A 24,933-nucleotide genomic window follows, 5' to 3' on the forward strand; every position below is an offset into this window, starting at 1 on the left:
GGCAAGTTTCTAGTAACTGATTGGCCAGCTGCCAATGCCAAAAACTTGTAATTCAATTAAGGGAACTTTATTGAAAAGTTGACTGGAAAGTTAGTCAAGAAAAAATTCTCCCTAAGGGGCCAATTATAGCTATTATTGGTTTTCATTATTGAAACCAATCATTAGATTTTTTGGCAGGTCGTTTATAGCGATCATCAAAATGTCTGCCATTGAAAAAAATGTCCTGTTTAAAATCCACCGAAATACTATTACTTTCTGATTTGTTTTACTAATGAGCGTTTATAGCAATTAGTAAATGTACGTCATTAAATGTTGTTTTCTTTCGATCATAATATCGATTTTCGCGCATCAGACAACAATTTTTTTACTGTTGCTTTCATCAGTAAAATTTGTATGATGTGATCGGAACAGTCAAAAATTGGAATGGTTGAGAGTTGTAAGTCACTAGGCCCTGGTTCTCTACGGACTGTTGCGCCACCTAATTTATTTATTTAATTGTCATATTGACATAAGTTGACTTCACTCGATAGTTAGGGTGATTTTTTTTGACTAACTTGGCAGCTGGCCAATCAGATACTAGAGAATTGCCTTACTTTCAAGTCCTGAACCTGCCCATTGTCTTCTAAGGCAAACGTTTGACGCTGCCATTATAAACTTGCCTGTTTACTTGCCATCAAAAAGTTACCAAAAGTCGTCTGAACCTGGTTATTAGCTCGTTATTTTATTACATTAGCACAGGTTATGCAAAAACCATTTAAGTTCTATTAAACTAAGATACTACGGGACTAATGGAGCTAATATATGCAATCCACAAAAAGAAAATCTATCTAGATGCTTTTGAAAAACATCAAAAACAGATTGTAGTGATTTTTTACACTTGTCAAACGGAAGAGGATATTCTAATTACAATAATTGAACCTTTTTTACGGTATCAAAATATAATTTTTTAAAATGACTCCATGCTTCTTATCTTATTGGATCATCATAAATAATAATTAGACCGTAAAATTAAAATTTAAAAAAAAAGTAATTACACACTACCCGCATTTACACTATTCAAGCATGGCGGGAAAAATTTATTTTATCTTTAATTTAAATCAGAAATGGGGAAACACAAAAAAAAAAGTGACGCCACTACACGACTATGAACTACTTCAACCCTAACTCCCTGATTTTGTTCTTTCAATTTAGATAAATAAATTCAATAAAATTAAATATTTGAGTGTAAAAAAAGAACAACAAACAGCCAAATGGCAGATAAACTGAAGAAGACAAAGTAACAATTGATTACGAAATTTTCTTCGAACCATCAGAAATAAAAACAACACAACAAATCGGAATAGTTTGCCAAAAATTGAATACAAATGTTTTCGTCATTATTTTCAGCATGGTCAAACATCTCACGTTCACCCCTCATCACATCACAGCTTGTCACGATATGTATCTCGAAAAAAGATGCACCCAAAGATTCAAACACGAAAATATCTTTTGAAAACAGTCTCTGAGTAATTAATGCATTTAATGATGCAACTTTATCTAAAAATAAGTGTCAAATGCACACACAACTCTTCTAATTCTGACAGAGAATGATGCGCTGCATCACATTTTTTGAAAAAAATCTAGCTACTTTCAAAAGTTCAAATGGGTTAGTTTAAAAATTAAATAAGAATTCTATTTTTCAACTCGATTTGGTTGTCTGCTGAGTAACCCGCCTTGAACTCTGACAATATGTTCCTCGTAGAACTTCACATGCTATTGTTGCCATTGTGGCATTTTAATTAAATAAGAATTGTTAGCGATTGATTTATATTTTGGGTTTGTTGATTGAAGATAAAATAAACGCATTTGTTTATTGCAGTGAAAATAAATATTATACGGAAGAAATAAACTTTGATAGCTTTGCTACATCGAGGAAAAATTTCTTCGAAAAATTGTATTCATGATTTCGGGTGAATCTTGTCCTGAGCTATTAAAGCATAAAATAAATCTTCAACAACTGTTCAAGACACGTAATTCCAAAAAATATATATTTACAAACTAATAAACAAATAATATTATTGAAACACAAAAGATACGATTTTAAAATTGTTGTTCCATTCAATTTTTCTTATTCAGCAGATTCGGTTTTGGTTAAAAATAGCACAGAGTGTATTTGTCCTGATTTTTCGTACGTTCGTTCGCTATATTTTTCAGATGGTTTATAAGACGACTTTTATAAAGAGAGAGGCGTGACTTTTTATATTTTTACATTTTGGAGGCAACGATCACTGCCCCCATCTTGATGACGAACTAATTTTCGGTACAAATTTTGTCTAAATTTATCTTTATGTACATAACAATAGAATATATGTACAATTCGATATTAGTAAACTACAAATGATCATTTTAATACTTTCTGTTGGATTTTTAAAACATCTGGACTTGAAGGTGATTATAATTTTTGTTACTTTAAATAACAAAGCAAATATGATTTTGTTGTTTTGAATATCTCATAAAGCATTAAATATCAAAAAATAATCGTTTGTTCAAAAATAAACTAGGTAAATAAAAATCTTAAGAAAACAATGTTGTTTTGAATTTTAAGAGTTTTAGGTTGATATCAAATGCAATAAATGGTAAACATGTTGTTTTCAAAAATCCAGTCAAGGCCAAAACTTGAGATGACAAGTTTTGAGTTTTATCATATTTTTCTTTGGCAAACACATACATTTTAGTTTTTATTTTGTTTCATATCATTTTTGTGAAAGTGATGATTTGTTTCCAAATTTTCAAAAATTATCAGAATTCAGGTGAGTCTTCGGAAACAATTCAACGTGAAGAAATAAGGTTCAGTGACTTAAAATTACAATTTTATGACAAGTTCGAAAGAATGTAAGAACACACAAAGAAGATACACTGGACTCTTAAGAAATTTGTCAAATTCCTGAAAATAAAATGAATTACGGATCGAATTTTATTTTTATTTTAAACAAAAACAAAAAGACTTACAGCAGGGACAAAAAGCATGAACTTTGAATTCTTTTCAAGTCAGCTGAGTAAATATTGCCAGTTGGTGTTTTATTTTGTCACGGTTTTCCCCATTTTAAAATCAAATTACTTTAATTTATATTGTTCCATAGATTCGTTTTGCTATTTAAAATTTCAGAATTTATTTAATTAAAACATGTGCTGTTAATAACGTTGTTTTATGCTTTTGAAAATTTAAAATTACATGATTTTAAAATTCTAAAATCGGGCGATTCTAAAAAATAAAAGCGATTCTGGGATGAGACGCTAGGATAAGTCTTCTTATTTCTCTAAATATCGCACATCGTCCAACAAATGAAAAACATCCTCGCGCTTCTTCAAGTTGCACAGGTTACATAAAATCGGTAAGTCCTCACGATGAGGAATGTAGTTCAGATTAAGGACTTCTCCTCTTAGCCGGAACCTGCACGAAATTTGGTCGATGGTATATTTGCCGTGGAAGTATTTTCTTTTCCTGAGATCGTAGTCTAGTCTGCTGTAAACTATGGTGCAGTGAGTTTTGGGCTTGCTCCGTGTATTGTATTCTTGAGGCTTCATCCAGACAAGCTATTAGGCGATATAAAGTTGGCTTTCAAGAGGCAAGGTTACTGTAGTTTAGGTCAACATCCACCTGCTCCGCTAATTCCATCCAGTCTTTAACCCATCCACTTCGGGATTGGATTGTTCGATGAACTACTTCCTTTGGGAGACGATAAATTGGCATATCCAGAACTTTGAGGATGAAATCGGCCTGCAGCTTGAGAGTATTTATAAATAAAGGCGATAAACCCGTTTGCATGTAGTTTGGGGTACTCTAAGGAAGGTGCAAAATCCGTTTTATGTAAAATCTGAGCAGTTTTTCCACTTGCTCATATTTCCGACCTCCCCAAGCTTGCGCTGCATAAAACATAACTGATTTCGATACAGCTTCGAAGACCCGTATTTTCCTTGTATTAAAACATTGCCTCCATGCTACGTTTATAGCTGTTTTCGCCTTACCAAGTTTGCCAGTGAGATGTTTTTCCATAATCAAGTTCTTAGTAAAGCAGACTCCTAGATATTTGTATTCTTTCACCTACTCTACTCTTTCACCATTATAGTACCATTGCTCACTTGCACCCGATCTTCCACAGCCATTCTTAAAAACGATCACTTTGGATTTATTTAAATTTACCACTAGGTTCCACCTTTTACAATATTCAGCAAGCAGAACAATGTCGTCAGCGAAAAGAAGAGCTTTAATGTTAACGCCTGCGTACTCGATTACTGTTGGTAATGCTTAGACTATATGTATCATTAATGAAGAGTGCAAACAAGCTTGGACTGAGTGCACTGCCCTGTCTAGCTCCTGATTTCGTTTGGAACCATTCCGATAAGCATTGGCCTTTCCACACTGATCAGGCATTGCGATATATGGTGTCGAATGCAGCTTTGAAATCAACGAAAAATGCGAATAGATTCTCATTTCCAGTGACCTGCATACGTTAGAGCTATGCGAGGAAGTTGAAAAAAGATAAGAAATTGAAACTCTCAGCTGAAACTGAAGAGACGTCAAAGTTGAAAACTGGTGAGCTGCAGCGTTTATTATTACTTGAACAAATTAAGCTAACAAGACTTCAGGCTGAACGTGAACAACTGATGATAACGGAGTTGAACCTAAGAGCTGCACAACATAGACGAACGGAGTCCGTTGAACAACGCGTTGTGGGTAAAGAAGACGATGTCTTAAAAGAATTTTTGTTCTTAAGATAAATTTATCCTGTTTCCTTTCCTGAAATATTATTAAAAAAATAAAATAAAAATAAAAATAATAATAAAATAAATTAAAAACAAATGTGGATTAACATCAGCAGATTATTACTAATTTCTAATCGTTTTTGCTGACCACGTCGTCGTCTTCCACTTTCCAATGATCATTCAAAAGTTTTGCTACATTGTAAAGCACTGCCCAACTTATTACTAAATAGGGTACATTTTTGACTGCTATTCTAACTTGGCTCGAGAGTATGGGAAAACGAAATTTCATCTGGCTAAAAACTCGTCCAATTATTACTCTTTCCTGAGCATGGGTCGAATTGTAATTCCGCTCACGAGCATTTCTTGGTTCGTCAAAAGGAGTCAGTAACCAAGGAGCAATTCCATATCCGCTATCATCAAGGAGACAAACCTGATCCATATCTTCAATAGTGCGTGGAAATTTAATCCAATCTTCAGACTTCGACATTATTTTATCCAATACACTTGAAAATGTTCTGCTGACGGTACTTCTTTCAACCCCCATGTGGTTGGCAACACCACTTTGGAATCCTGGATCACTAATGTATGTCAGAAACATTTCCATCTTTTTCCGTGCAGTTAATCCTCCACCTCCTCCATCCTCAGTGTTTTCATCAAGAATTTGCGAAGTGAGAAAATCTACGTTTTCGCTCTTAAACCGCTCAAAATAATTTCAGTGTGAAGACATAAAAGTCAAAATATTTATTCAAAACTATCGATTAATGTTGTTGCAGAATTATTTTCATATTTCTAAGAATATATATTTTTTTATACAAAAAATAGTTGCAAAAATAAAAAAATATTATAAAATCGACATGAAAATGGTAAAATCTTTTTTTCACATCACAACTTCGCACTCAGACAAAATGCGTGTATTATTACGTTCTTAATTTATTTACTCATACAGTCCGTAACATTTGGATAGCCTCACCTTTTGTTTTTTTTTTTGCAGCTAACTGTTGATGCTTTTTGATGAGAACATAAGGAAATACTTACATGTTAGATCTAAAGATAAGAGAGTATTCTTGATGTTAAGAGAGTTTTTAACCAATCTCTTAACGTTAACGGTTTTTTTTGAGCTAATATTGTTTGCAACCAATTAAATGTGCATTTTTTTTAACATTAGAATAGCCTCATTTGACTTATTACACAGTTTAAGCGAAAATTTGCCAATGTGAATATCGGAAACCCATCGGGAATTTATAAATAGTTTATTTCTTCTGTTTCTATTTAATTTGTTTTTCTAAAAATCGACAAAATTCATTATCTGCAACGGAAACAGCCAAAATAGAGGCCTATATTGAGCAAGGGGTTTCTAATCGATCTATAGCTAATAAAAGATCCGTTATTTTATGGAAAAAATACAAAGGACGTACTTCTAAATTACATACTTTCGAGACGAGACAAGCGGAATATTACAAGATTAGCTTCCAATTCTACCTACTCTCTGAATAAGATATGGCACGAAGTTGGATTAGAAGTTAGCCGAATGAGCATAAGTAGAGTCATTAAAGGTGCTGGACACTTGAAGCGCCTAAAACTAAAGAAAAAACTACCACTAAACAATGTGCGTAAGTTACAGCGGCTCAATTTTGCAGGGCTTCACATGGCATGGAATGCATCGGCAGCAACCATTCAAACGATTGGCGAAAAGTGATTTTTTCAGATGAGAAAAAATTCAACTTGGATCCATATAACTATTACTTCCATGATTTAAGAAAGGAACAGTTATTTTTAGATCGAAATCATAGCCGAGAGGGAGAAGTAATGGTATGGGGTGCAGTATCATTTTATGGCACAATTGACTTATATTTTGTGAACAGTAAAATGACGGCGGCATACTACTAGACTATATTAGTAACAGCACTACTTTTGGACCTATTCCATCAGGACAACGCACCTATCCACACTGTTGGTGGAATTAAAACATGGTTGTAAGACCAAAATATTCAACAATTATCCTGGCCAACTTACTCTCCAGATTTAAATATAATCGAAAATGTGTGGGAGTGGTTAACACGCAAAGTTTATAAAGGTGGTAAGCAGTACGCAAATATAGCGGAGCTTATTAAAGGCATTTAAGTGGCCTGGGCACACATTTCTTTAGATCTCCTAATATCTTTGTATTATTCCCTAAAAGATTGCGTTTTTGACGTTATTCAAAATAAGGGTGGCTGTACCAAGTACTAAAATGATGTTATTAAATACATACTCGTAAAATAAATTAAAACCAAAATAAACATGGTGAGGCTATTCTAATGTGACAAAAAAATATATATACGTTTTTGCGACTGCAAACAAAACAACCCCACAAAATTCCGGCAGATTTTAAATATCACTTGAATTTTTTTTATCTCAAGAGCTTAGTATTACCTTATCATTAAATACACATTTCGATATATAGACATCAAAGAAGTTCCAAAAAAATCTAATTGGAAAATAAATTATGTGTGAGGCTATTCAAATGTTACGGACTGTATGTTTAAAAACTTCAAAACGGTTAAAACGATGTTGCCGAAAAGTAGATATTTAAGAATCTTATTTTTGTTTGTTTTTTTTTTAATATTGATATTATTCAAATTAACACTCTTAATTAATGACCACGAGTCAACCCAAAAATTAAAATATTTTTGCAATCTCCAGTCCAATAAACTGCGTTCTATTTTTGGGGTGTGTTTTCTTTTTTAAATTATGTTTTAATATTTTCAAATTTATACTGAACAAACGATGTCATGACAGTGTTATTTTATTAAATAATATCTCAGAACTCAGATCGCGATAATAACATAACAACTGATTTTTCTAGATTATCAAAGATATAATTATTATATATTATTATTAAAACTAGTCCAGTCAACGATGACGTATAATTATATACAAAGATATGAGAATTGAATAAACACTTTCGACTAAGAATTTTAAAACTAAAAACAAAAAACCTAGACCTAGATAACACACGGCGATACGTAAATGTACCCTGTCTAGACCATGAACCCATTTCATGTATTCGTAATTGTTTCATATTTAAAATAAAACAAAAGAGTACTTAAATAAACTTCATAACAATACAAGAAAATGTTTGTTGAAGTTTTTATGTTTTTGAATATAAAACAAATACCAGGAAAAAACCAAATCTATTTCCGAAAATAAGTAAATATGAGTTTGAAGCACGATCACTTGGACCATTTTGAAATCGTTAATAGTTTCGCAAACATTTTCAGTTCATTTTTAATTTATTTTAAATTCATAAGTGTTTTTGGCATTTTTAATTAATTAAAAGACTTTTTTTTAATAAAATATGATGAGATTTTTTCAAAAACGAATAAATTAGGTGACATATTTATGTTAGACTAAAATAAATATAATGTTATGATAAATGTTCACAATTGTATGTAAACTATGCTAATATGCACTAAAATTCATTCGTAGGTAGGAATGTACATCTACCAGGTAGTTTTGTCACTTGTATTTGCTTAACTGCTTGGCATCCACTTTGAATTCAGAAAGGGCCGACCACACCGGGACTGGTCAGACCAGATTGTTATACGAGCATGTGCTATTATTAAAATGAATTTATTATATTTTTGTTTGTTTTTGTTTTAATTTTAAAACTTTTAACAAATCACATTAATTTTTCCCCAGCTCGTCATCACAAAGATCACATGCATGCAACTCTCGGCTGAGTTACGTCATATTTGTATTTCAAATCTGTTTGTTCTCTATCAATCCAACAACTTTTAGTGTCGACTTGGCGAGTACCTAACCTACCTATGCAAAAATATAATAATTGGACTATAAAAATTCACATGTGGTGAGAACCGTTCGCGCTCGGTGTATAAATTGTATTTGGCAGAGGTACAATGTACCTCTAGGTAAGTTTTTAAATTTGTATCGCAATACAATAGTAGTCCGGACGTACCGAGTGATGATCATCCGAGCGTTAATTTTTATTTTTATTCGAATTCTTTTGGGATGTCACCTATCAAAGTTTCATATTTATAAAAATTGTGACGACTATATTTAGTAGATAATAATCTTGATTTCTGTTTCTGGTATGTAACTAATATTTATGGTAATTATTACAAAGAAACATGTGAATTGTTTGCATGGATTTCTAATTACTATGAAACAAGTTGCATATTTATATAAGGCAGTACTTGGAAGGTTCAATGATAAATTCATAAGAATATCAAAATAAAATAACTACAAGAATGTAGGTATTATGATTAAAAGATAAAATAGAATTTTTGTAAGGATGTCAAAAACTTCTTTTTTTTCTTGAATTTTTAGTTAATTTTCCGTGAGCAAAAATAATATGTCGCACTAATTTTTTAAACATTAATCCCTACTATTACTAACTTGACGGTCAATTGAGCATTTTATAAATTTATCATCCCTCTAAACCGGTTAAGCGATCTATAAAAAAGGAGATCCTAATCTCCTCGAAAACTACAGAGGTATTTCTGTTCTCAATTCTTTACGAAAACTGTTTACTCAGATACTATATCTTAGACTCGTACCTTCGGTTAATACAAACAACAAAATAAGTTGTTTTCTGGCTGGATTTCGAGCTAACCTCTCTACAGTAGATCAAATTTTTACTCTAACTATTGCCGCTAAATGTTTTCTGGATAAGAAAACGAATCTCTATGCTTTTTTGTAGGTTTTAAAGCTGCCTTTGATACTATAAACAGAAAATTTCTAATTTTTTTGCTGTGTTTAAAATTTATAAATGTAAATTTTAATGTAATAATTTTAGATATAATCAGCAGACGGCTTTAAAGCCATGTTCGTAAATCTTTTATATTAAAACATTTGTATTTTATATGTTGAAAAAATAAAGATAATAATAATAAAGAATAAATTACAAAAACGGTTAAAATCAAAAAAAAATTGAAGAACTAATGGGGTTTTCAATGGTTAAAATAAATCAATTTATTTTTGACCTAGATCATCTGTCACAACACACATTTTCAATATGTTTGCATTTCATAGGGCAAAAATAAATTGATTGATTTTTGATTTAAGATCAAATCTGCAGAATTGGATTTTTTCTTATACAATTTCTTTTTGAAATATTTAGTTGGAAATTTGACAGCTTTACCGAACTCGTTTACACGTATACGAAGTTACAATGGGCAGGTTCAGGCAACATAAGGGACTTCATTTGGAGTCAACTTTATTCTTTGAACGTACATTTTGACCAAGGCAACTACACTCACCGAAATATTTATAAAGGCAGGCTGATTTTATTATTTTTAATATGAAAGGAGTTATTTTTCAGAAAACAAATTATACATGGTTTTGAGTACTTGGCAACCCTCAATTCCTATGTATATAAAAACATGTATATTTATTGTTTTAAAATGAAACAGCCGTTTTTACCGTTTTTCCTGCGAAATAAATATAAAGGCATTTATGATTTACACATCTAATTTGACCTTCAATGAGAGCGCAAGTGGGTTAAAGTTATTATTATGGTTTTAACAGTAATTTTTTATTTAATTTTTGTTTTTTTTTATTGAATTTAAAAAGCTTTTTGGTGGTTTCTAAACAATGCCGCGTGGAAAGTCGTTGACCGGCGAAGAAAAAGGAAAAATCAAGGTATACCATGAGATAGGCCTATCCAATCGCGAAATTTCACGACGTTTGGGAAGGGTCGAGCTGCGTCATTGACAATTTCATCAACAAAGGTCCGCAATATGGGACAAAAAAACGACCAGGAAGGACGCCGCTCGTCACCAATCGTGCCAAAAGAGAGATGAAAAGACTCCTTATTAGAGATAACTTGTGTGCTAAGGAGTTAATGGCAAAAATGGACTTAGGAGTGGGAGTGCGACGAGTCCAACAAATAATAAAAAAAGATTTGAAGCTTTCATACGAAACCAAATGTGCTAAACCAGAGCTATTGCCACGACACAAACTAGCCCGGCTTCGATTTGCTGAAAAACACCGGTTCTGGAGAGAGGAGTGGAGAACAGTGATTTTTACAGACGAGAAGAAGTTTAACTTGGATGGTCCAGACGGCGGACACAAATATTGACGCTCTAAAAACGACCCCAAAATAGTGCGCAAACGGCGAAACTTTGGTGGAGGATCCCTTATGGTTTGGGGGGGTATAGGGTACAATGGAACTACTCCCATTTGCTTCGTGAGCACGAGAATGGATTCTGTTTACTACATTCAACTCCTCGATGATGTTTTAATCAATTTTGAAGATGAAATAGCCACACCAGAGTTCATTTTCCAGCAAGACAACGCTGCAATCCACAGATCAAGAGCCACAAAAGAGTTCCTGTCGTCCCGAAATATCCCCACTTTTGATTGGCCAGCATTAAGTCCCGACTTAAACCCAATTGAGAACCTGTGGTCACTTTTATCATCAAAAGTTTTCCATCATGGCCGCCAGTTTAAGGATGTAAAGGAATTAAAGCAATCAATCCAAGAGGAGTGGAAAAACATAGATAATTCTTATGTTCAAACCCTAATTAACTCAATGCCTAGACGAATGGAAGAAGTTATAGCAAAAAAGGCAACCATACTTCGTATTAGAATTGTTAAACACGAAAAAAAACAAGTGCCTTTATAATTATTTCGTAGCGAAATTTTAATTTTTAGTTAATTTGTTCCTCTAAACTAAAAAAAAAAATCAAAAGTGTTTATTTTGTTAGAATAAGTGTTTTTGTTACGTTTTTCATTAAAATTTTTTTAAAAAGTGTTATATTTTCTTTTTTTGCTTCGAAAAATCATACTGCCTTTATAATTATTTCGGTGAGTGTAGTAAGTTTCGAAGTGTCATGCATTTTAAATTCAGTACTTTACATCACAAACCACTACTTTAAGTTCATTGCACAAAAACTACCAAAAATATTATTGTCTACAAAAAAAATCTCAGGCAAGCTATCCATAACGATTTGTATTTTGCATTGTAAAGAAATATTACTTATTTCTTTTCCAAATTGACAACTAACTCTTTTACAGAAAATATTAAATTAAGTTGTGCAGAAAATAATTTAACCATAGAGTAATTAAGTTCAACTTTCAGTCGAATGAAAAAACATGATCCAATGTCATTTTGACAGAAATATACTTGACTTGATAGTTAGGAATATTTTTCTTGACTAACTTTCTTGTCAACTTTCAAATACATAATTTGTTGGCAGCCATAATATGGCTGTGTTCAATCTCGTATTTGGTGGGCTATTTTGGATAGGTGGATTTGTAGATATCATATTGAGCTATCTAACTCTGCTATTTTTAAGGAGATGTCAAAAAATAAAATACTTTCATTGTACACAAAAAGTAGACTAAGACTTCAGAATTTTCAGAAAGTGGTTAGCTTATAGCAAGCATCAAACTACTAACAGCCCTAAATTGTCGATCATCTCTTACGGAGATGGCTACACAGTTCAACTTCACTACAAAGCTATTCAATCCTGAGGTGTCATATTAATGACAGATGCAAAAGCAAACAAACGCAAAATCGGAAACATTTGAAAAAATTTTGAGAATTTCAAACAATATTTTTATGTTAAACAAATAAAAAAAAAAATTAGATATAATGAGCGATTCGGAAGAAGATGAAGTCATAGGTATGTAAAAAAATTGTTAAGTGAATTTTCTTTTTTTTTTTGCACCTAAAAAACCCTAACTGTTAAGATTTGATTGAAAATTTCTTCAGCTGCTTCTATTTCATAATTTCTTTCTAAGTACTGAACTATAAGTTTAATTTTGAATTTTTGAATCTTTTGTAACTTTTTTCAACAGCTGATTATGAAACGTCAAAATCAGTGCCAACTAACTTTTTAGCCGACATTTGTACACTATGTCGAAGTGGAAATTTTAACTACTTCTGTAGTAAGATTTATACAATCCAAAGCACTTGACTATGTAGCTACTATTACGTAGTAAAATTTGAATGTAGGTTTATTATTCGGTTGCAATCACTTAACTGCATTAACTGCTTGAACAGAATGAGATGCAGCTGTAGCTAAAAAAATCGCTGTAGTATAAGCTGTCAATAAAAATGCTCACTATGTAGCAAAGGTCGCCCACAATGGTGTAGCGCAGGAAATTTATTCGGGCATGTTCAACGCATATAAAATTTATATTTGAACTGAATTTGTATGGTAGCATACTAAAAAAAAGTTACAAAACCAGAAAAAACTCTCAAATGCATTGAACGCTCCCAAAAAAAAAGTGAAAAGTCAAAGAATGAATTGGGTTTCCCCCATCTGTCATCTCAAATGTAGCTTGTAGCGTCGCCAAAAGTTAAAGTTGAGTCAACTTGCGCTGCAGCTACTGCTACAGCTACAGCTACAGCTTCTCAATGTGTCGATGTATACTATTTTCGTATCTTTTAACTTTGACAGTGCTACAGGCAACAGCTACAGCTACACCATTCTGTTCAAGCAGTAACATGTACGATAAACCACGCAAAAAGGACACATGTAAGCGCTTCATTAATATTCGTTTTTTGTTTTCTTTGCTGATTTTGACATTTGCTGCGATTAACAATTTGACTATTCAAAAGTGCCATTAAAATTAAGTGTTCACTAGACGTTTGAATACATTTTAAAAACAATTTAGTGTAAGATCGTTTGGTTTTATTTAAAAAGTTCATCATGGAGCGCAAAGGAAAAAAATGCAAGCCTTGAAAAAAGAAACCTTGTTATTTTTCACCATAATAAAGGTGAAACATACAAACAAAATGCTGATATTTTAGACATGAAGCCAAACACAGTCGGTAATAATGGTCGGAGGTATAAAAGAGAAGTAAGGATCGAACCAAAGAAGCAGATGGGTCAACCAAAAAATATAACAACGAAAGAAGAACGGATTATAGTAAGAAAAATTAAAGAAAATCCTCGTTTCAGTGCACCAAAAACTGTGCAAGAAGTGTTAATGGAATGCAAAAAGAAAATATCTGCATCAACGGTACGCCAAACCATACAGACAAATATCGACAATGGTCGTGTTGCCAGAAAAATAGCCATTTATCGATATGCGTAACAGGCAAATTCGGATCAAATTTGCGAGGGACCACAACTTGGTGGGATCAAATGAGACCTTAAAAGCAGGAACACAAAGCCAACAGTGAAGCATGGAGGCGGGCACATCATGGTTTGGAAGTGCATTTCGGCAAGAGGCATTTGAAATTTACTGTTCATCGACGGTATATTGAATAAGGAATACTATTTGAGGTAGGTACATAAATGAAAATTTAAGTCAACGCAGTGAGAAAATGGGCATTTTAAAGAATTTTAAATTTTACCAGCACAACGACCCGAAGCACAAGGGGCATGTTGTAAAGGAATGGCTTCTGCAACTGTCCAAAAGCTATCCAAACACCTCCACAACCTCCGGAAAGATTAGTTAAAAAGTTAATATAAGTATGTACAAAAAAACGAATATTAAGGAAGTGTTATTTTTCGAGTTGTCGTATTCTTTATTTATTTTATTTTGTTAATTTGCTATTTTAATTAAAATTGTATATATGTATATATTAAATTATCAACTACAAAATATATTAAAGAAAAACAGTTTTTTAACTTTTTTAAAGTTAAAAGAAAGTGTTTTATGGAAAGAAACCAAAAAAAAAAAACAATATGAATGGCATTCACTGTAAGAATCCTTAACTGGATAGTTAGGGCTTAGGGAGATTTGTCTTAACTAACTTCCAGTCAAGTTTCCAACAAAGTTGCCTTAATTTGAAGACAATTTTTTGGCAGCTGGCCAATCAGATGCTAAAAACTTGCTTTACTTTCAAGTCCCTTATGTTGCCTAAACGAGCCCATTCCTCTTTGATCACTAGCAGAAAAAGTGAAAAAACAATTATGACAGCTACACCGCCAACAAAGAACACCAACAAATTAGACTTTTAAAAGTGTTAAATTGGCTACAAAAAAAGATCCCAAGATTTCCATGGAAATCCGGAATTAATACCTATGAGTTGCTATTTTTAAATTGTTGAAGAAGAAATGTACCGTTTATTCGGCTTTTATATTTTTTACAATTCGGCCTAAGCTCATAGTGGAGATCGTTCAAATTAAATGGATTAAATAGGAATGCAAAAAGATACCCTCAAATGGTTCAGCTAAGTCCCATTTTAATTAATCATGTCCAATTCTAATACGGATGTAGATTGTAGACAGCTCTAATAAAACATAAAATTAATAAATAGCAGTTCATATTTCACTTATTACTCTATTTATACAATAACATATTTTTTAATGTGTTTAAAACATTTGTTTACGATAAAATATCGATTTCTTAATGGGCAATTTTTGTTTGTTGTTGAAATTTAAATAAACTTAAAAACTAATAAATTCACCCCCTGAGGCACTTATTGGATTATTTGTACTCTTCTACAGTTGTCTGCCAATTTTTATTGTTTCCTGTCGAAAGCAGCGATTTTTTAAACTTAAATGCGTATTTATGCTAAAATTAATTTAAAAAAACTAAAATCGTTTTAAATTGATTTATTTTTGTTTGCATGAGTCAAAACTTTAGAGTCGGTAGTCTTTTAGAGAGTTTCATATGTCTGGTGAAACGTAGCATTTTAGATTCAAAAAGATTAAGATTAGACTAACACGCTTCAGTAGAGTCGCGTAAATTATTCTACATACATATGTCAATCAACATTCTGAACTTTACATCTTGATTTATTTATTGATATTAGCCGGCATGGCTATAATCATAATATTTATGTATATGTTTGTTTTCAAGACTTCACTGCCGTTTATCAACAATAGCAGCAACAAAAACAAAAGCAACAAACTGTCTATCAGATAGTGGAGGAATTTTCCAGAAAAGAAAAACATGTGAAACATTTCAATTGTATGGCGAATATTCACCGCCTAAGTACTGTGATGACTGCGTCAAGATTGTTGCAATTTGCACGCTATATTCCTTCCTCTCCTCTTCCTCCTCATACATATTCTATCTATAAATAGATTAGCCTCAATACTGCGCAGCAAAGAAAGGGTAAAACTTGTAATGCAATGAACTCCAAGTCGTGAAATGCAGCCCCAATCCGAAAAACCCAACCACATTGCAATGTATCGATTTTTATTCTTCAACTATCTTCTATCCCTTCGCCTTCACCCAGCTTTCCATCTGCACTCTTTTCCTGAATCTAATACTGCACTCGAACTCGACAGATGCGAGCAAAATACAATAACATAAGGCAACATTAAATTTCTTCTCGTTACACTCATCAAAACTTACCTGTCTTCCATGCGAGGCCTTCGACCGAGTATGGCGAATGCAGAGCTCTGTTGCTGCACCTCTTCCCAGCATTGATGGTCTGCCGAACCAGATCCATCGATGAGTTTCATCCGATTGGCCTTCTGCCGGCCCAGAGTGGCCTGAAGTCGTCCGAGCAGCCCACGGCCCCATACGTCAACCGCTTGCAAATAAACAAGAAATATGAAAAGTATGATGCCACAGAATATCACTTCCGGACGAAGGACATAGAGGCGGCATAGTTTCCACACGTAAGCCAGCGGGGAGTTGATGGAAGAGAGACCGACGGCAAACTTGGACAGAATCTTCATGTGGGACACGTATGTTTGGTAAAAGACCTTGTCCTCAAGCTCATCATCCATTTAAGGAGGAGTAGTGTCTGTGCAGATTGTCGTCGGACAGGAATTTCTTTAAATCCCAAAAAAGGACACAACGCGCGCGTTGATGGAACCGGCTTCGAAAAACTTAAATCCCAATCAAACTTTACACAACACGACAAGATAGATGATAGAATAAAGAGACACACTTCGAGAACCACAAAATTGCGAACTGTATATTATTTCTATAAATTTCTATAAATTATTTTTATTTATTCAAAATACTATGACAAAATTTGACAAAATCTTATTTTAGGATTCGTTTTTGAATTTCTTCTTCTTGGAGATCAAATCATATTCTTCTCCGCGGCGGCCAAGAATTGATTAGCCAAATAAAAGTGAAGGCATATATTTGGAAGGCAAGAAAACACACGTCTATATTTATTATTGGGTTTATTTTCAGTTAGTATATTATTTTTCTTTTATTTTGGATTTTCCTCAAGTAAAACAAAAAATAAGTCTTGTACACGAGAAAATTCAGAACTCACTTGTTGACAATTGGAAAATTCGCCGTCGACTGCTGCGCGAGCAAAAGGCGAAAATACAAATAGCGGAGTATTTTTTGTGAAACGTCAGATTGTAGTGTTCGTTGACGTGGTGGAAAATACCCCATTTGGGTTTGACAAGATGAGGCGAATTGAGAGGGATATTTTTTTAGTTGGCAATTATTCGCTACTTTTCTATGTAAGAATTAATTCTCAAATTATTATTATTAATTTCATTTAACTTTTTGATTATATTTGTAGAGTAAATTATACGGCTAAACAAAGATGTTAAAACTTTTTATTCACTTTGCGAATGACAGTTAATAATTACGTTAATATTTTTCTCATAAACTGTCAAAACGTACCAGGCTGTTTCGATACGGTGAAATAATCCTATTTTTGGTTTCACCTAATAATTTTTTTTTCTAATAGAATAGGATTAAGAAAAGGGTAATTTTAGTATGATTTCGTGTCCCTGTCAAAGTTGTTAAATATTTGATGGTTTTTAGTTGCATGAGAAGTTTTTTTTATAATAAGCACACACTCAAGGGGATATTACTACCCTTATTATGCAGAGGCACAGTGTGAGCACTAGGAAGAGAAGAGAGGGTTTAAAAGGAGATGTCGGTGCACATTGGTTTTGAATTCCAGAATATTGCAATGACTAGAAATGACAGAATGTGGTAAGTCATTCAACATTCGCGTAGTACGGCTAAAGAACGAATCTCTGTATTTGACAGGACGGCCGAAGTTGGGCTCGAGGGTGTACTGATGAGCATTCCTAGAAGCGCGAGTATTACGGTTAAACCGTTTTAGGGGAGGAATGCTAGTTATTTCTCTATGGCAGACAAGAGACCTTACGACGATGTTCAAGCGAAGTAAATGAACTTATGGTGATATTATCATCTATCAATTTAAATGCTCTACGTTCAATACTGTCCAAAGGCTTAAGTAAGTTGCAGGAGCACCAGCCCAGAGATGGGAGTTATACTCAAGCTTTGGACGTATGTAACTCTTGTAGATAACAGCCAGATCAGAAGGGGTAAAATATTTCTTGCATCGCCTAAGGAAACCCAAACACCTTGCCGCATTTTTGGCGACATCGCGTATGTGATCATTCCACAAGAGGTGGTTGGTGGCACACATACCGAGAATATCGAGGTGTTCAGTCTCATTGATGCAAGTGCCATCCATGGATAATGGCAATGGGGGTATATCTCGCTTTAAAGATACAAGACAGCATAGTGTTTTCGAAACATTAAATTCCACGCGGTTTTTTAATCCCCATTGAGCAATGCTGTTCAAGTTGGAATTTAATGAGCTTATCATATTTTGACGTTGCAGTTCCACATCTGAAGAAGAGGGATGTGAATATGAAAAGCTAAGAGTTCTATAGTCAGTGAAACAATGTATTGGATTAGATGTTGCACACAGGAGATCATTAAAAAAATGAGAAAGAGTGTTGGAGATAGAACAGAGCCCTGAGGCACACCAGCATTTATTTTATGGTTTTCAGAATCCATCCAATACTACTTGTATTGAACTATCCGAAAGGTAATTACTAATCTAATGAAGCAGGGATTCATGCAAACCAAAAGCACGCATTTTCGATAAGAGAGCCTGATGCCAAACCTTATAAAAAGCTTTTGAAATATCAAGTGCAATAATCTTACTTTCTCCAAAACGATGTACAAATTTGTTAAACTGTTCTGTGAAATGAATCATGAGATCACCAGTGGACCTATTGCATCGAAAGCCGTACTGCCGGTCATTAAGAAGCTTTCGATCATAAAGATATTTCTTGAGCTGATAATTAATCAGCGTTTCCATGACCTTTTAAAGAAGGGACGTAAGTGCAATCGGTCGGTAATTAGAGGGTTATGAAGATTCGCCTTTTTTGGGGCTGGACAAATGCAGTTTTCCATCCTCGCGGAACGAGATCTGAGGAGTAGGATAAATGAAAAGGCTTACGCAGTGGTTTTGCCAACGTTGAAAAACACTACGCTACATAATCACTTAACTTGCTCAAGTACAGGCGGAGTCATAACACTCAGTGGCAGCGTTGAATTGGCGGCGAACTGCCTAGCAAAGAGATGGACTTTCTCTAAAGAGCTAACAAAAGGAGTGTCATTGACAACGAGCGTAGGAACCTATGAAGAGGAAGAAATTTTCATGTTTTTTTACAAATGATCAAAAATTTGTACTGCCTTTGGGACATTGCAGTATTTTTTGCAGTAATTTTTGTAAAAATTTGGTCCGTCGAATATAGGCGTTGCAGGCCTTCCTGGCTTGATTGAACTTTTTTCGGCTTTCCTCAATACGGTTCGCTTTCTTTAACTGAACAGTTTTGACACGAGAAATTTGCTGATATAATACAATGGTCAGATGTGCCTAGAGCAGATAGAACACTAACAGGGTACTTATCAGATCACTCTCCATATTTCCATATTTCCAAAATATTTTTTAACAAAAGTGTTCACAATCGTACGTGGAAGTCGAATATCTGTGGTTTGACAGATTTGAATACAAATCGATGTATTTACTGCAGAATGGATTAATCTTGTCAAAAAACTGACAGAACATTGAGCTTGCACGAGTTTTTGAAAATGTCACATATTTAAACAGAAATAACAATAAAAGCGAGAAGGAAAGTAATAAAATGAAATCTGAAAAACGTGTCATGTGTGTATTACAAATAAAAAAGTACCTATGGGATATATTTTGTGTTTGTTTCTTGTATTTTCTATTTTTCTAAAAATTGTGTATATTTAAAGCTAAAAAGTGTAACAATTGTTATTGTTTATAACATGGCGGGTAGAAAAATGAATAAGGAAATAGTGAAATAATACTCATACGCCATAGAAACCCAACATAGTCCTCTGATGGCACATTTATAAAATAGCATTAAACAAAAACAATATTCTTTAGTTAACTTTAATGCATTTCAAATCACGAAAGATCTCATATTTGCACTCCAAATTATTATTGCAAGTTTTATTAAATTTATGGAATCACTTACAACATGAGCTAAATTTGTTTATTTAACAAATTCAAATTATTTATTAATCAATTATTTCAGAGAAAGTGAAGGTAAAAATTTCCACTGAATTGTTGGATAAAATATGGAATAAGAAATTTGCAAATCTATACTATTAGTCATCAACAAGTTGTTGGTGGCATGTGGCAAGATTTTCCACTCCAAGGTTCTAACATTGTGACATGTTTATTTGTCCAAGGCAAATGCAGCGAAAAAGGAATTATTTTGAAAGACTAACACTGTGAATTATTGATAAATAAGACTAAACCATGCACCTACATCAAAAAGAGTTAGGTAAATCTTGAAATAAAATAATTAGACGTTTTTAGGGGATAAATGACTTTTTCTTAATAACATTCGAAATCATCGAATATCAATGCAATATTTCAACATTTAATCTTTTTTAAAGATAAATCTTACGACAGGCAAAAGAAAAAAACAGTAGGATTTTTATGACAAGACTGTCAATTTGGTATTTTTAGTCGTGTTTCAACATATTGAAATTACATTATTTGACGTTTAGAGTGAAGTTGCCCTTTGATGATTTTGATTAACGATGATTTGTTTATTTTTATTTTTTAAGAAAAAAAAGATACCTACTTATTCTGTCAAATATATTTTTACACACAAAATAAATAAATAATAAACTTTTCGTTTTGTCATTGAAAAATAATTTAATTTTAGATAAATCAAAAATGTAATATGGAAACACTGTTTTTATTGAAATATTTGAAAGTGATACCAAACTGTACAAGACAAAATGTCACCTGGTGTGAAATAGAAAAACTAATTTTTATCACGAATAAAGATCCAAGATCAATAAAGCAGGATTTCGCTGAGTTGTTGTAAAGCAAATAAATATAGATGATCTTATCTGTATCATGGGGAAAATAAAACAGGGCTTTTATTTCGATGTTTCACTTGAAAATTTCGCCATGGCAACCATTACTTTGACAGTTTTTATTTAAATCCAATTGAGCTAAATCAAATGAAAAGTTGTGCATTTAGAAATAGAAATTATGTCTGAAACTAAAATATTTGTACTCTGTGAAATCATCACCTAAATTGTATGTTTCGAACACTGCGGTGTTTTCATTAAACCTTAAAATTACTGCATACGTGTGTATCTATTTCAAGTGTTTTTGAAATTTTAAAAGTGCATATTTTAAATTCCAGAAGTGTTGGAAAAATCCATACCGTGATTTAAAAAACGAGACAACAACATACTTTAAAAAAGTACCCAGGAAAGTCTTTATTTTGTTTAACAGCGTTTTTAAAACATAAGAGTATTAGCCCGTTTTAATGTATGAAAATTATTTTAAGTTAAACAGAATTGTAGTAACCTTTGGATTTTCATGCCAGAGGTCTTGGGTTCGATCACTGCCTATGTCATCAAAAGTCATTTCACGGGTGCTGCCTCTTGCGAGAAATTGACAAATTCTCCAAGAGTAACTCTTGTCATGAAAAAGTACTCTCTCAAATTAGCCGTTCGGGTTCGGCATATAAACTGTAGGTCCTCTCCATTCCTGACAACATTACTCACAGGAATGGTTGAGAGTTGTAAGTCAATAGGTCCTAGTTCTCAACGGACTGTTGCGCCTCAAAATTTATTTATTTTTAAACAGAATTGCACGAAAAGTGGTTAGAAAATTATTAAAATTATGAGAAAGAATTCAATTTCATAAAATTTTCTATAACAAATTTAAGGATCTTCAACTTCGATGATTTCATGAATTCCATCTTCAAGTTGTTACCAAATTAAAAGCCTTTTTGCACTTGATATTCCATTTTTAGTACAATGGTAAAATTATCACACACATCTCAATATCCACAAGGGGACATGGAAATCTCAACCGTCAGCCAGATTGACCACATTGCGATCGACGCACGACACTTCTCCAGTATACAGGATATCCGAACATTCCGAGAGACCAACATTGACTCGGTCACTACCGCGGTGTAGCCAAGGTACGACTACGGATATACCGATCCAAGCCAAAACAAGGAAGTACTGTGAGAAGATTTGACGTTAGACGGCTACAATCGCAAGAGACTGCCATGTCCTTTCCGATCAAGTCTCTAATAACCTCTTAAGGAGTCCTATGCTGCCTGCATTAAGCATTGAAAACCAGTGGCAACATTGCCTCGCAGCCATCAGAGATGCCGCCTCTGAAGTGCTTGGTTTCACACGGCCACCACAGCGAAACACCTGGTTTGACGACAAATGCCGGCAAACAGCGAAACGACAGACATACAAAACAGCGCTGCACAGGAGGACCAGAGCTGCTCACAAGCTCTACGAGCAGACGAGGAGAGCGGAACACCGGCTTCTTAGATGGAATAAAAGAGAGCATGCGAAGCTTGCGGTCGAGGAGATAGAGGGATGTCACAACAGGAATGAGGTTCGTAAATTTTACCAAAAGGGGGAACATCATAGTAGAATCGCAGTCTAAGATGAGAATATGGAAGGACTATACTTCTCCAAATTATATAACGGCGATGACGAACCGAATTCCGCTGTGAGGGAGATAGAACCACTCAACCTCGGCGACGCAGATCAACAATTCCGCCTACCCGACCTTGACGAAGTGAAGATAGCTATATCTAAACTTAAGTCATACAAAGCTGCTGGAGCTGACGGCATCGCTGCCGAACTATTCAATGCAGCAGGCGATGACTTGGTAGGGAGCATACATCAACTCATCTGCAAAATATGGTCGGAAGAAAGCATGTCCGATGAGTGGAATCTCAGCTAGTGTGCTCAATACATAAGAAAGGAGACCCTCTAAACTGCGTCAACTACAGAGGCATCAGAAACATTGCATTAAAGATCCTCTCTGTTCGTCAACAAACTTGATAATTCCATATCAGTGTGGCTTCAGACCACGAAAGTCCAATATCGACCAAATTTTCACAATACGGCAGATCTTGGAAAAAACGCAGGAACTTCAAATCGATACCCACCATTTCTTTATCGATTTTAAAGCCGCGTATGATAGCATCTATAGGGAAGATCTCTACAGAGCACTGTCTAGTTTTGGCATCCCTGTCAAGCTTATCCATTTGTGCAGAATGACGATCTGCACATGCACGCTTCTCTATCAAGGTCAGAAAAGATCTTAGCGATGCATTTGATGAAAAAGGTTTTAGACAAGGCGATGCACTGTCATGCGACTTCTTCAACATCGTTCTTGAAAGAATTGTGCAAAACTCAACCGTCAACACTAGAAGCACAATCTTCCAAAGGTCTATCCAATTACTCGGATACGCAGATGATATTGACATAATTGGAAGATCAAAGCGTGATGTCAGTAGAGCGTTGTTGAGCATTGAGACGGAAGCGAAGAAGATGCGTTTAGTGGTCAATGAGGGCAACACCAAGTATATGCTGTCATCAAAAAAGGACACTGAACAACGACGTCTTGGACAAAACGTCACCATGGACAGCTATAACTTTGAGGTAGTTAAGGACTTTGTCTACCTAGGCACCACTATTAACACAGACAACGACACCAGCGCTGAAATCAAACGAAGAATAACTCTTGCAAATCCGTGCTTCTTTGGACTTAGAACGCAAAGAGCATCTAAATCACCATCTATAAGACACTCATCATCCCGGTTCTCATTTATGGCGCTGAGGCCTGGACCCTGTCAAAGAAAGATGAGAGCGTCTTAGGATGCTTCGAGAGAAAAATTCTTCGGGTGATTTTTGGTCCCGTACGCATAGATGGAGAATGGAGGAGAAGATATAACGACGAACTGTACGGGCTGTACAGCGACACTGACCTAGTTAGCAGAATTAAAGTCCAACGGCTTAGATGGGTAGGTCATGTAGAGCGGATGGACATCAACGCTCCAGCCCGGAAGGTCTTCGAATCCAATCCCGAGGGACGGTGCAGTAGAGGAAGACCGCGACTCAGGTGGCGCACCCAGGTGGGAGAGGACCTCAACCAACTTGGCGTGCGAAACTGGAGACAGCTAGCTAGGGACCGAGCTGGCTGGATACGCATGTTGGTTGAGGCCCATGTCCACCCCGGACTGTAGCGCCACCTTAAGTAAGTAAGTGTCAAAACATGACAGCTTCAAAAGTGACAGCTGCCCAAAAAGCGGGCTATTAAAAAAAAACTTCCTATTGGAAATTTTTATACATTGGAATGACAATAGATTACTCATGATGTCAAACAAAATATGTTCAAATTATAACAAAATATCAAAATAAAAGAGAGTAATTGAACTTGCATGTAGGTAATTTTATTATTAAAGGGAATATAAAAACAACTTTCGAACGGTAAAATAAAAATCAATCAATTAAATGACATTTTGGATTAATCACAAAAGGCTAGAGTTCTCTTTCTTTATGTTTCTTCACTGTTTAAATCAATATCGTATTTGCTATAATATTTTACGGTGACTTAGTCATATCCCTCTCATATGTTTGTTTACTATAAATCAAATAAAGGAAGTTAAATAAATAAATAACAAATGAAAAATAATTAAGAAGCCTATAATGATGCACTATACATTTATGTACACTATATGAGTAGAACAAAAACAATCTAGAAAATGTTTAGGGTGGTAAGAAAATACCATATAGGCACAATTCTTTTTGAAAAATAAAATCAATAAAAAATAGATAGACATATTTTATTAATGGTGATTTGATTCGAATCGATAAACTCAAACTATAATATCTAGAATGCCACATTCAGGTACCTCCATGTATAGATATACAGTACAAATGTTGTAAACATCAATAGATACCTATTAAGATAATGAAGTTGGAAATTAATGTTTTTTTATAGGAACAATTTCTTTATCTAACCAACAACCTATATTAAATAAACACGAACTACACTTTCTTCTACTATATTCAACTTCATATTACCGCCGCCGATGCCAACGCCACCACCACTGGCCGCACTGCCACCGTTACCTCCGCCATTTTTGTACATAATACGGAAATTACACAAAAATATAGTAAACATTAAGATGAGTACACTGTACT

General features: G+C 34.1%; 1 protein-coding gene across 2 annotated transcripts in view; it reads right to left on the bottom strand.

Annotated features, from left to right (window-relative positions):
- LOC129948841 (protein phosphatase 1L) overlaps positions 1-24,933 on the bottom strand; it is a 41,231-nt gene that overhangs the window by 14,586 nt on the left and 1,712 nt on the right. Inside the window, exon 2 of one of the 2 annotated variants that reach the window (XM_056059940.1) lies at positions 16,012-16,192. In XM_056059940.1, coding sequence (XP_055915915.1) covers positions 16,012-16,192 — 181 coding nt within the window. Of the gene's footprint in view, positions 1-16,011; positions 17,049-24,933 lie in introns of those variants that run through there. The other variant, XM_056059939.1, reaches the window with a different exon arrangement.

This window comes from Eupeodes corollae, chromosome 3, assembly GCF_945859685.1.
Source record: "Eupeodes corollae chromosome 3, idEupCoro1.1, whole genome shotgun sequence".
Lineage (NCBI taxonomy): Eukaryota > Metazoa > Arthropoda > Insecta > Diptera > Syrphidae > Eupeodes > Eupeodes corollae.